Source organism: Monodon monoceros, unplaced genomic scaffold, assembly GCF_005190385.1.
Source record: "Monodon monoceros isolate NGI ecotype Baffin Bay Population unplaced genomic scaffold, NGI_Narwhal_1 Super_Scaffold_22, whole genome shotgun sequence".
Lineage (NCBI taxonomy): Eukaryota > Metazoa > Chordata > Mammalia > Artiodactyla > Monodontidae > Monodon > Monodon monoceros.
In genome coordinates, this window is record NW_021703779.1 from 113,156,492 (window position 1) to 113,170,356 (window position 13,865).

The 13,865-nt window shown below is 48.5% G+C and overlaps 1 protein-coding gene and 1 pseudogene across 1 annotated transcript; both read left to right on the forward strand.

Annotated features, from left to right (window-relative positions):
• Positions 1 to 132: 132 nt before the first annotated feature.
• Positions 133 to 4,316, forward strand: LOC114905896 (annotated as a pseudogene).
• Positions 4,317 to 10,102: 5,786 nt separating this feature from the next.
• Positions 10,103 to 12,407, forward strand: LOC114906138 (small integral membrane protein 10-like protein 2A). Its single transcript, XM_029240736.1, has 2 exons — positions 10,103 to 10,680; positions 12,264 to 12,407. The coding sequence occupies exon 1, from the start codon at positions 10,103 to 10,105 to the stop codon at positions 10,334 to 10,336; it is 234 nt and encodes a 77-aa protein (XP_029096569.1). The 3' UTR covers positions 10,337 to 10,680; positions 12,264 to 12,407.
• The last annotated feature ends 1,458 nt before the right edge of the window (positions 12,408 to 13,865 follow it).

Consider the following 13,865-nt stretch of genomic DNA (forward strand, 5'->3'; position numbering starts at 1 on the left):
CAATGCCCTTGGTGTGTGTGAAGAGGCAGTAACTTAGAGGAGATTGCCTTGCTCCCCGTTCGGCCCCCCTGCAATTTTGTACTCCCCATTCCCTTGGTAAGAGTTTTATTGGGTCCATTTTATGGATGTTATATGGCGATTCTTAACAGCTGTGCAGCTATCAAGGCTGGCCCTAAAAGCAGGAGGCTAAAAGACCTCGGAGAGACTTACCCTTTCCCAGCCAGGCTGAGAAAGCTCTCCCTCGGGATTCCACAGTGGTCTGTCCTGAAAGCAGCGAGAACCTGCGATGGGCACTTTGAGGTTTTTGCAACAGTGGCCCTGCTGAATCAGCAGGGATTGTTTCCCAGTGTGCTGGCGAGGTTGTCTAGGGAACATACAGGTGAATCAGTGCCCAACTGGCTCACCATCAGGTGGGTGAACAGAGACATGAAGCTTTGCCCTCTTGCACCTGCATCACCATAACATTCTGAAAAGAAACCGTCTTAGGCACTTCCAGGAAACTGCATGCTCTTTCTTTCTGCAACCGTCTCTCATTTCTAGCCCAGTGTATAAACTGAACATTCTTAAGAACCAAAGCTTACACTTAAGCCTTGGGCAGCTCCTGCTTCTTTTTGAGTCCTCTGTAACAGATATGGAACAGATGAGAAGACAGCTCATCTCTTAGTCTTTCTTCAGCATTAATAATCAGCTTAGTCCCCCATTTCTGGAAATTCAACTACTGGGATTGGGGGCGGGGGGGTTAAGTTCTCTCCTCACCAAAGTGATGTGTAAGTTAGTCACTATCTAGTCTTTTTCAGCTTGCATTGTCAAACAGGACTTCTCAGAGGTCTAGCATGGCCTAGATTCACATTTTTTAAGGATCAGAAGGTATTAAAATGTCATCTTTCCTCTGAGCGAGTGAAGCCCATCACAATCTCCAACATGATACACTGATTTTCAAAAACAAAATTTTATTTCCAAGGATTACCTGGAAACCTGATTCATATATTAGAGAACCAGTTTACATTCAAAATATATATAACTCCTGAGTCACTGAAGAATTCCTCTAGATATTTATTAGAAATAAACAACGTTAGTAGTCCGGGTTGATTGTATGCAACCACTTACTGCTGCACTCAGAGTTTCCTTTCAACACAACAATGATGAGTCCGTCCGTGGTCTTCCCTCTCCTGGATACTCCTACTGCTGTCTTAACCTTTCACTGTGGCCTGCATTTTGAAGTGCTTAGTGCTAAAGGGAATGTTACCGAACTCAGGTTCGGCTGTTCACCACTTGAAAAGTCAATATTAAAGAGACAAGAGTTGGTTGGAAAGGAAATGTTGCTTTAATCAGGAAACCGGCTACCCAGGGAGAAGGTGGAATCCCAAAACCAACCCCAAAGACTCTGCTCAGTCATGAAAGTTTTTAAAGGGAAAAAGGGGAAATAATCTCAGTTAATCATTAAGGTAGAGGGTCAGATTCTTCGTCATTTTTCTGTTGCGTGCAGATCTGCTGACTCGTGATCTTCCTTTGGATGCTATCTTGTCCACGTGGTTCACCTGCAAATTTGCTAACGGGGAAATTAGGAGTAGAGGGTCAGTCATTCTTCAACTATTTAATTCTTCATTCTTACTCCTTAGAATCCGGGAAATGACTCAACACGTTAGGGAAGGCATGGTGTACATTCAGAAGAGCATAAGTCAGGAGTTAGGTTAAACGTTACCTAGTGATCTCATTTTTATAACTAAGGTCTGAGGGGAAACAGAGATAGACAAACAGAAAAGGGGCAAAAGAGCTGCTTACAGGAAGATTGTGCAGGATGAATAATATTCTGTACTTCGCACCACACTTTATATCCCTTAAACCACTTGCTTCTTCATACTCCCTTTCAAAACACAATACCTTTCGGCTCAGTCTTATCAAAGCCCCTGCTCTGACTCCTACATACACTGACCCAGATTGGATGCCCCTAGAGAAGTCAAAAGCATGAAATAGAGAAGCCGGACCACCCTTCTTCATGCAACTTCACGCTTATCCTTCAACTACTCCAGCTGCTGAAGAGCTATAGAAGTTAAAGAAATCTCCCTGTGTTGTGTGTGCAGCACCTTGCCTGAGAGCGATTAAGTCAAGCCAGGCTGCTTCCCCTGTCCAGCTCAGCAAGCTTCGGGTTCCATTCAGACCTCCTTCTTCACACACTGAACTCTGAACAATAGAATCTCCAAGCTTCCAGAATTCCCTGGCAATCCAGGGGTTAGGACTCTGTGCTTCCACTGCAGGGGTCACAGGTTCAATCCCTGGTTGGGGAACTAAGATCCCGCAAGCTGCGGGGCGCGGCCAGGAAAAGAAAGAAAAAGAAAAGAATCTCCAAGCTTTGGAGTCTGGTTTTCCACTTAGAGAGCATTATCTTAACTTTCCCACACCACTACATTCCGATTCACCTCTCTAAAGGCCACTGAGATTAAGAGCATCAGCTAGCTCTTGGATTAATATATATAGCTGTACCAAGACCCATATACAAGGGGAGAGGTCACCCATATTGGTAAAGGTGGGACTGAAAGTTCAATTCTATGTGATGCCAGGAAACCTCTTAGTAGAAGTCATTTGGTCATAGTAAAGGTGCATGTCGCTACTAGATTTAGCTGCCTAACAGCTTTAATATGGAGAAGTTGAATTACCCTCAAGAAAATGGCTCACTCTCCTTTCTTCTCTGCTAAAAGCCATTGGCTGTTGGTCGTCTGAACACAGTTGTCAGTTTGACCTTCTTGGAGGGGCACCAGCTTTGCCTCAAAAGGGCGTTGTTTACCACTCTGCATTCCACTCTACAAAATGAATTGCAAGGTTTCCCCTTGTCCGCACCTTATAGTGTGATGACGTTGCTCCCCTAAGGAGTAAACAATACATGCTTTAAAGTGGACTTGCAGGATTTGAGTGTCTTTCTTTTGATTTGAAACTACATCAGATAAACTTGTACAGAGGTGGTCTGCTTCTGAGTCACAGCTTATGGTTCCTGGGATAATTATATTTGATGGGGGCTCCACGTGGTTCAGGGTTTGGTAGTTGTCCTGATCCCAAGCCTGTGCCATCTTTGTTATTGTTTTTTTCTTTAACTGGAGTATAGTTGCCTGTGCCATCTTCGTAACCTAACCTTTTCCTGCCTTTGAGGCAGCCCACGGGTATGTGCCTTCTTAGGCACTGAGGAATAGTAGGGGTTTAGCAGCCAGTCTGGAGACCTGATCTGGGAGAGAGCCAGGCATTCAGTTTCATCTACAAATGCCCGTTAGGATTCAGAGTCGACCATCCTGAAAAAGGGTAAGGTTCACAGTAAGACAGCATGAAGCTGGCCTTGGGATAAGTTCAAGTTAAAAATGAGATAAGTATAAGGGTGTTCAGTGGAGTAAGTTTAAGGTTTATTGGGAGACAATGAGAATGATGATAATACCTGGAACTGTTACTGGTCAGGAGACAAAAAACATTAAGACAAAGATTCGAATAATGTTAATGTCATGTGTGACAACAGCATAAAAATGACTGCTCGGGGTCCTGGCTCAGCGGGGAAGCGCGGTTGCACGTCAGAGCTGAGTGCGGCCGACACAGGGCCGCCTTCACCGGGTTGCTGGGCAGTGGCACGCCTCCCAAGGGGCAGTGGGTTCCTCATCTCCACACCCTCCCGTCCGTAATCAGTGACCAGGGCCACTGCAGAAATCACATCGTGGCAGGATAAATGAAGAAGGAAACGGGGAAGGGGCAAAGCATTGATTGCAAATGGCAAATGTCTTAATAATGAATAAATGTGGCAGGAAAAAAAAATAGAAGACAACTGACCATGGGAACAGTTGAATCCCAGCAGGATGGATCAGATTCTGTGTGACAGAGAGTGAATCTGCTCATATGCAGACTCAGACTGGTCAAAATTCAATCCCTGGTTTAGCTCATGTTTCTGTAGCTGCATCAGGCACCAGAAGAGGCTCCCCAGCTGTCACTCTAGTGCTGTCACCTTCTGGCCAAATGGTACATGCCCAGGGAATAATAAATGAGACACCACAGCCATCGGTTATTCAGTCACCACGAATACAAACTGTTCAGACAGCAGCGATTGCAGAGACAGATGAGTCTGCAGAATCAGAAGGTGTGATTGAATCTCGTAGAGAAATACTTTCACGAAGACCCTTTATAGAAAAATACTGAATGAACTTTTCTCTGATGTGCCTAGTGTTCCCAAGATTGAGGAATAAAATGCAGAGGACCAAGGAGTGTCCCCTAGCCTGATTACCATGGCAGTACCAGCTGCCATATATCAGACTAGCCAGCGCAATACAGTGTGTAAGATACAGTGTTAGGTTAGGCATCATTAATACCTAACCTGTGTATATAAAATTAAAAGTGAATGTTAAAGTGAGACATTTGCACTGGTAGCTGTCATATACTATTGAAAAGTAAAAAAAAAAATTATTACTGAATATAGAAGAAAACTGGGGGTAAAAATAAACAAGGGACAGTTTTTCCTATTTATATGTTATATCTACCTCTCATGAAAGTTTTAAACATGTTTTATGTTGTCTTTATGATGCACGCAAACATAAGGTGTAAATGTCTGTATTTCATTCTTGTTGGTTTTGTTACCAACAATTACATATCATACATACTAACCTAAAATAAGCACATTTGATTTCAAAATTATGTTTTAAATGTAATTCTGTTTTCACTACTTTCTACTGAGTTACTTTGTGCTGCACTTTTTTCCTAAAAGAGAATGGAAAAATGATCTACTTTTTAAAACTATAGCAATTGGACAGATCATTTTATTTTAAATGTTAAGCACCAAACAGATACAGTCACATTTACTTTTCACATGACTTACATGAATTATATTAAGGTTCAGAGTGAGACAACAAGCATAAGTGACACCTGGAATAAAGTTAAGGTTCAGTATTTGATAACAGGAATATAGATCTTCTATGGTTCAGCATGAAACAACACACATAAAGGGGACCGCTGGAATAAAGTTTAAGATTCAGGCTGAAACCACAAGCACAAAGACAACTATTTGTTCAGTGTGAGACAAAAACTGGAAATTTTCACTGGGAAAAGGTTATGGTTCAGTGTGAAAAAACAATCCTGAAGATTGGATTGGAATCTTCAATCCTCCTTCTGCTGGAATGAGGTCAAGGTTCACTAGGCAACGCAAGCAATTAGATGACTGCTCAAATAAGATCACGTTTCAGTTTAGTGTAGGAAGCATAACAATGAATGGCAGAATTTATTCTTCAGTGTGAGACCAAAAGCATCCAGCTGACTGCTGAATGAGGTGAGTTTGGTGTGCGACGAGAAAGAAGATCACCAGGGAAATAAGTATAAAGCTCAGTGTGCCGCAGCATTCCTGAACATGACGCTGGAATTAGGTAAAGGCTTAGAGGATGACAAGCTGGAAGGTCACTGCAGCAATAGGATAACGTTCAGTGTGACACAACCACCACGAAAATGATGGATTATTGTTAAGGATAAGAGTGAGACAAGAGCGTGAAGACTCCTGGGAGAAGGTTAAGGCCCAGTGTGAGATGCAATCAGAAAGATAAACACTGGACGAAGGTTATTCTTCAGTGTGGGACAAAAAGCTAGAAGATGAGTGCTGGAATAAACTTAGAGTCAATGGGAGAAAACAGGCCTGTTGCTGACTGCTAGAATAAAGGTACACACGGTTCAGTGTGACCTGACAAACATGTTGGTGACTGCTTCAATAAAGGTTCAGGATGAGACCGCCAACCTGAAAATGACTGGAAATATGGTTAGGATTGAAAGGGTGACGATGTGTATGAAGATGGCTGCTGGAATAAGGCTAAGGTTCAGTGTGCAACAATAAGCAAGTGGATGGATTACAAAAATAATTAGGCTTCAGTGTGAGGCAACAAGCAAGAAGATGGCCTCTGGAATAAAGGTCAGTTCAGTGTGAGACTATAATTATGAGGAAGACCACTGGAATACAGATAAGGTTTATTGAAAAACGTCAAGCATGAAGCTGACCACTGCTATTCCGTTACTGTTCAGTATGAGTCAACCAACGTGAAGATGACCACTGATATAAGGTTAAGGTTAAGTGTCAAACATTGTCAGAAACATGATTGCTTGAATGAGGTTAAGGTTGAGTGTGGGATGGCAAGCATGGTATGACTGCTGGAACCAACTCAAGATTCAGTACGAGACAAAATGCGTGAAGACGGCTGGTAGACTCATGTCTTGCTATGATGTGTGATCAAGCATTCAGTTGACTGCTGGAAGAAAGTTAAGGTTCACCAAGCCAACACAAACAAGATGAGTCGTGGAAAAGTTAAAGTTCAATGTGACACCAACAAACATTAGCACAGCCACTGGAATAAGATTAAGATTTAAAGAGTGTCAACAATCTAGAATATTACTGATGGAACAAGTTAAGGTTCAGTGTGACACAACTACCAAGAGGATGCCTGTTGGAATAAGGGCAACATTCAGGTGAGTTAAGAAGCATAAAAACAACAAGGTCCTGTTGTATAGCTCAGGGAACTATATTCCATATCTTGTGATAAACCATAATGGAAAAGAATATGAAAAAGAATGTATATATCTATAACTGAATCACTTTGCTATACAGTAGAAATTAACACAAAATATTGTAAATTAACTATACTTCAATTAAAAAAAAGATGCATGAAGATGACTACTGGAATAAGTTTAAGTTTCAGCATATGTCTGACCACAAGCATGATGATGAATGCTGATAGAAGGCAATTATTCAGGGTTTCCCTGGTGGTGCAGTGGTTGAGAATCCGCCTGCCAATGCAGGGGACACGGGTTCGAGTCCTGGTCCGGGAAGATCCCACATGCCGCAGAGCAGCTAAGCCCATGAGCCTACAACTACTGAGCCTGCGCTCTAGAGCCCGCAAGCCACAACTACTGAAGCCCACGCACCTAGCGCCCGTGCTCCGCAGCAAGAGAAGCCACTGCAATGAGAAGCCCGTGCACCGCATCGCACACTGCAACAAAGAGTAGCCCCCGCTCACCGCAACTAGAGAAAGCCCGCGCGCAGCAACAAAGACCCAACGCAGTCATAAATAAATAAATTTATATTAAAAAAAACAAAAACCAAAAAACAAACGGTTCAATTAGAACATGACAGAAGACATTTCACTAAAGAAGACATACAGATAGAAAATAAGCACATAAAATGATTTTCACCATTATTAGCCATTAGAGAAATATAAATTAAAACCACAATGAGATATCACTATACACCTATCAGAATGTCAAGAATAAAAAATAGTGATAATACCAAATGTTGATGAGTATGAAGAGAAACTGGATCTATTCATAAATTGCTGATGGGAATGTAAAATGTTACAGCCATGATGGAAAAGTTTGGCTGAGTCTTATGAAACTAAACACGCACTTACCATACAACCCAGCAATTGCACTCTTGGGCATTTATTCCAGATAAATAGAAATTTTTGTTCACACAGTAACCCGTGAACAAATATTCACAGCAGCATTATTCCTAATAGCCAAAAACTGGAAACTCTGGTGTGCTTCCTGGGTAAGTGGTATACAAACTATGGTACAACCATACCAAGGAATACTAACTCAGCAATAAAAGCAGTGAACTATTGACACTTGACATTCCCAGCAAATTGGATGACTCTCCAAAGAATGATGTTGAGTGACAAAGCCAATCCCCAAATGTTACATACTGTATGAGTCCATTTGTATAACATTCTCAAAAAGACAAAATTATAGAAATAGACAACAGATTAGTGATTGCCAGGCATTAAGGAGGAAGGGCAGGAAGGAAGTGGGTGTGGCCAAAAACGGGCAACACAAGGGATCCTGACAGTTATGAAACTGTTCTATATCTTGAGTATGATGGTGGATGCATGAATCCACACGTGATAAAATTGCATAGAACTAAACACACACACACACACACACACACACAAAGTAAATTGGGGAAATCTGAACAAGATAGATAGATTTGTGTCAATATCCTGATTTTGATATTGTACAGTACTGCAGTTTTGAAAGATGCTACCACTGTGGAAAACTGGGTAAAATGTACATGGGATCTCTCTATTTTTTCTTGCAATTGTATGTAAATCTACAATTATCTCAAAAGAAAAGCTTTAATTAAAAAATCAATTGCAGTTCTATATACTAACAATGAACATGTGGAAACCAAAATTAAACACACAGTACCATTTACAGCCACTCTAAAGGAAATGAGATAGATGTAACTCTAACAAAATATCTACAGGGTTGCTGAGTAAGTACAAAGAGGTAGCCCAAAGCAGTTCTTTTGTGGTGATGGAATATTTTTGTATCTTGATTGTAGTAGTGTTTACATGAATCCTGACATGGGATAAAATTGCTAGAGCTATACATGCACACACACACACACACACACACACACACACAAATTAACGCAGGTTAGAAAAATGGTGAAAACTGAATTAGGCCTGTAGTCTAGTCAAGAGTAATATACCAGTGTCAGTTTCCTGGTTTTGATATTATACTCTGTCTACAGAAAATGCCACCATTGGGGAAGCTGGGTGAAAGGCACAATGTCTTTTTTGTTCTATTTGTGCAACTTCCTGTGAGTCTATAATTATTTCAAAATAAAATGTTAAAAATAAATGAGATGAGGCCAAGGAGAGGTTTCAGAAATGATTGGAGGGAACAGGTTCTGCAAATGAATGACGCTGGATCCAGTCTGGAACAAAGGGTTTCTATAAAGCATAAGTCTATATTCCTGTGCCCCTTCTTTTTCAAATAATTTTTATTGCATTATACAAGTAATACTTATAGATATACATATGGATATACATACATATACATGGAGAATAAAAAGTATGTCCTCCTTCCTACTGCCTTAACCAGAGTAAACAATGTTCCGTAATTTGATATATATCTGCCCTGGTGTTTTTTATGCATTCATATCCATGCATGGTTATATTGTTGATAAAATCATGATGCAATCCAATAACCTAGTGCCTCTCAAACTTACTTTTCTTCCTTGATCATGCAGGTAGACATTTGCTCAGTGTATATGAATCTGCTGGGTTCCTTAAACACTTATACAGAGGCTACAGAGATATTCAGTGTGATGGTGAACAGGCATTTTGAGAGGGACTATTAAGGTATTAATTTAGGCCAGCCCTCCTTGTGAAAATTGGGATGAGGTCTTCGTGAATCAGCTTCATGCAGACAGCTTTTTAAAAGTCCTGACTATAATGAAGCATGCGCATTTCAATAGTCTTGAAAACGTGACGGAGTTTGGATTGGATGTGGTTTAGAAAAAGATTAGACGAAACCACGAAAAGGCTTTAAAGCCCAACAGCAAGAAAAAGGCAATGAATGAGAGCAGATTAATACCTGAGAGGACCTTGTGCGGTATCCAGGGCAAAGATAGACTAAGAGGAGTGCTTAGAAATCACTACGGAGTGAAAGGTAAGGAAAACGAGGCAATGGAGCAATTCACGAATAAAGAAATACACATGACCAGCCAATATACCTGAAAGGAAAAACATGCGCGTGTGGGTTTGGTGAAACTCCATAGTGCAGAGTTACCATAAACATGTGAATTCTTAGAAAAGTACAGTGGGTTGGCTGGCCCGGTTTTCTGTGGAGACAGGGAGGGAGAGGAGATGGTGTAAACGGGGCAGAGGGTTCAGGGTGGGCCTTCTGTGCAGAATCAGCCCAGAGGTCCAGACCCTCACGGCCTCTACTCCTCTGCTCTAGCGCATTCTGCAAAAGGATCCCAGGGCAGCAGCGCCTTACAACGCGCTCTGGCCCTCTGGCTCTGTTCTTGGGAGTCGGGGAGGAGGCGGGGCTTGCCGGCGGGGCGTGTCCCGTGGGTGGGGCTGAGTCCGCGGCGGCCAGTCTGTAGCCCCTGAAAGGGGCACGGCCACGCTAGGGGCGGAGTTAAGCTGGCGGCCGCCACTCAGGGAGCAGGCGAGGGGGTGGAGCTGTCTGTGGCTGTGGCTGCTGCTGCCTCGGGAGACGGCGGAGCGGGCGGGGCGGGCTGTTGCCTCCAGGCCTCACGTCCACCTGCCCACCCGCTCCCACTGCGGTCAGTCGGCGGGGTGTGCGCCGGGCCGAACCCATGGCGGCGTCGGCGGCCCTGTCTGCGGCTGCGGCGGCTGCCATGTCGGGCCTGGCTGTGCGGCTGTCTCGCTCGGCTGCGGCCCGCGGCTCGTACGGCGCCTTCTGCAAGGGGCTCACGCGCACGCTGATCACCTTCTTCGACCTGGCCTGGCGGCTGCGCATGAACTTCCCCTACTTCTACATCGTGGCCTCGGTGATGCTCAACGTCCGCCTGCAGGTGCGGATCGAGTGAGCGCCCGCAACCACCGCGCGGCCGCGACGGCAGGGGCGCCGGCATGAAGCTCCGCGGGGCCCAGGGCCGCCGGGACGCGGCGGGGGAAGGAGAAGGGGCGGCCCGGGCCCCCGGACCCTAGACCTCGGCGGAGGTCACGGCCACCGAGCCTCAAGCCCCGGCTCTGGTCACCCACGTCGCGGCCGGTGACGAACTGCACAGAAACTCGCGAAACGGGCCCTTTCCATCGAACTCGAGAAAATTACTTGAGTGCGGCCGACCTGTTGCCTCACCTTGGGCGAAGTGGGGAGCAGAAGGAAGAAATTCTGCAGCAGGAACGTGAATGACTGGCCCTGACCAAAGAGGTAGGAGGCCAGAGGTTGTACTTCGGGCTGTAGGGAGGCGGTTGCCATGACATGTAGATGTCCAGGCCCCTCGGTGGTTTGGGGGAGACGTGGAAGGGGCCCGAGAAAGCCAGCCCGGAAAGCTGCCGAGCCGCGAGCAGGCAAGGCAGGGCGGGCGCATGCCCTGCGGAGTCCCTTGTCATATTTCCAAGATGGGGGTGAGAGGCGGCGGCCTCGGCATCTTGGAGGGTCAGCCCATCACCTCCCGGCCACGGCCCCAGTGGTGTCACCTGAACACGGGGGAGTGGAGGGAAATAGGCTCAGGGAGGCCCAGGGGAGGCCCAGGGAAGGCCCTAGAGGAGAAAAGATGCTGCTACCCTTGTCCTCTACACGCTGGGGGGCAGCCTGGAAGGGTGGCTGTGTTCTTGGCCAAAGCCCAGGTCTGTCTGTTTCTCAGCGCTTTGCAAACCGGCCCCCTGCCTGGTCTCTGCGGCCGGGGAACTGCTCTCTGCCTGCTGCTGCTGGCCCTGTTGCTCCCCTCTCCGCTCTCCTGGGGCATCCTCCAAAGCTCCGCATCTGCGGCCACGGAAGAGCAGGAAAGGTGCATTCCTCCCCGGCCCTCCCGCCATCTCAGCCACGCTCCCTCCAGCTCCTCCCCGTGCCCTCCCGGTGCCACAGCCCTGGACGGCCTCCAGCAGCCCCCGTGTCCCAGAGGATTTGGGAAAGTGGGGATCTCCTTGAGCAGAGGGCAGCTCTCAGGCTGGAGGGCAGATGGAGAAGGGGCTTGTAGAGGAGTTGACACTTGGCGAGACAGGGACCTCTCTGGGTGGGGAGGCAGCTCTCAAGTCCCCATCTCCTTCTTTGTCTCAGGAACTGGTGTTATAGGAAGTGACCTGCCCCTTCTCTGGTCTTGTCAAGAGAGTGCCTAACCCTAACCCTGACCCTGACCCTAGAGCTGCCTGGGGAGCAGCCTAGAGAAGGGCCTGACCCATGAGGACAGGAAGGGACCAGGCAGAGACCCCGAGGGAGGGGGTGGCCCAGTGGTCCGGTTCTGGCATGGGGAAGGAAGGACAGACCTAGCGACACTCTGCGGGAGCTCTGTCCTCCCCACCTACTGGGGCTCTGTGAGGGGAGCGCTTTGCCCTTATCACACAGGTAAGAAGTGGTGGAGCCGAATCTGCCTCTGGGCCTGCACTCTCCCACCTTCTTCTGAAAGACCTAGCGCAGTGGGATGGGGGAAGGGAGCAGAGGCTCCCAGGGGACCTAGAGACAGAGGGGCCCATGGTAGGGAAAGTGGAGTGTATGGGAAGTCACAGGGAAGACCGGGGAACAGTCTGAGCTGAGATGGGCACGGGAGAGATGAGTCCCAGCACCCCCGGGGAGCAAGGTCCTCACCCACAGAGCTGGACCTCCCCACCCTGCCGCAAATCCCACCCAAGGCTGGACCAAGGGCTCCTCAGTGTTGAGTGGCACAACCCTCTCAGTTTGGGTGGCAGGACGGGAGGATGGGTGGCTCCTGGGGACCGTGTCACCAGGAGGGGAAGGGACAGTGGTGGGTCGGATGGGGCTGAGACCCACGCCTGACCCCATGTCTCTGTCCCCAGGCTGGCCCCTGAGCCCAGCATCTCACGGGAGAGTCTCCTCTGGATGGGCCTGCATTGGTCCTGGAGGCCTTGGCTGCGCTGCTGACTGACGCCCCAGGAGCGGTGCAGAGGGGAGGCAGGAGAGACCCTGGCCCTCACCCCACACCGCTCCCACGTCTGCTCGGGCGGTGGTTGCTCATGGTCGATGCACTCAGAGTTCCTGGGGCTGAGCACCGCAGCAGCCTGGTTGCCCCCAGGACAGAGCGGCCGAGCCTCACACCATGTGCCCTCCTCAGCTGCCCAGCTGGAGCCCGGGTCCCAGGTGAGGATCTCTGCCTGCCTCACCCCGGGGCCGGAGGCTGCACCGCGGCCACCACGTGCCCCCCACAGATGCCCACTGATGGGGCCTGATGGCTTCCTTCCTTGTGCCAAGTCACCCGGGAGCCCTGGTCCTGGTGGCCCTCCTCCAGCCCAACTGTGCCCACCCAGGGCCACTTCTGGGAGCCTGCCAGCCTGCGGACTGCATCCCCGGAGCTCTGGGGACAGCCTCTGAGAGACTGTGCCGCGGGGCTGCATGGGAGGAGAGCAGAGGACGAGGGGCCTCTTTGGGGCTGATTCGCAGACGTGCCCCTTTCAAGCCCAGCTCTCACCCTCCGGGTGGCTCGATCCCCAGCTTCAGCCTCTTGCTGGGCCAGCCTGAGAGGGCCTGAGAATGGCACAGGAGAGGCTCTTCACTGACCGCGTGGGTGCCCGTGCGTGAGTGCGCATGTATGAGTGTGTGCGGGTGTGAGCGTGTGTGTGTGAGTGAACGTGCGGGTGTGAGCGTGTGTGTGAGTGCTTGTGCACACACACGAGTGGCTGTGCGTTGCAGCGGGCACGGAGCTGTTGAGCAGAGTGGGTTGTTCAGGGTGCCCTGTCCTCCCTGGGCTCGGGGCTCAGCTAGAGCTGCCTGGGGCTGCTTCCCAACAGGGAGAAAGCGCGCTGGAGGCCCAGGGGCCCGGGCTTAGAGACCCCCCTCCCACCCATCGTGGGAGGGGCACGGCGGTGGCCCTGGCGGGGGCTGTCTGCGCTGTGAGGGGCTGGCCGTGGGAGGGGCTGGGGACGCGTCCTTAGCATGCGCTCCTGCCGCGGCTGTTCTTACGGTTCTGGCCCTGGGTCCTTAGCTGCTTCTGCTTTCCCACCTCTTCCTCGTCTCCCCCACTGGGCCCTTGCTGCTTGACGGGCTCTCAGAGCACTTTATTTATTTGCCGTCTGTTTCTCAGGCAGTGGAGCTTTTACAAAATCAGACACCGACTTGAATAAGACAACTTCCACTTTCCTGTGTGTGAATGTACTCTGCACCGGGCAGCAGCGTCTGGTCAGAGAAATGTTCTTGTCTCGGGTGTTGTCAAATCTTGTTGTCTGTCTCAGTTAAGAAGAAAGTCCTTTGAGTTCAATCTAATAAAACCTGGAGGCCTCCTGTTTCTGCCGCCTCGGAGGAGAGAGGGGCGGCGAGCTCACCCCACTCTGGTGGCCGGGAGCTGGGGGAGGGGAGCACCCCGAGGGCTCTAAGGGGGCGGGGCTGAGGGCGGGGCTGGTGCCCGGTCAGAAGATGTGGCGAGACCCGAGCTGACCCGGACCACT

What these genes read in the sequence shown, in the direction of transcription:
- LOC114906138 (XM_029240736.1), top strand. Translation starts at nt 10,103, where the DNA reads ATGGCGGCGTCGGCGGCCCTGTCTGCGGCTGCGGCGGCTGCCATGTCG.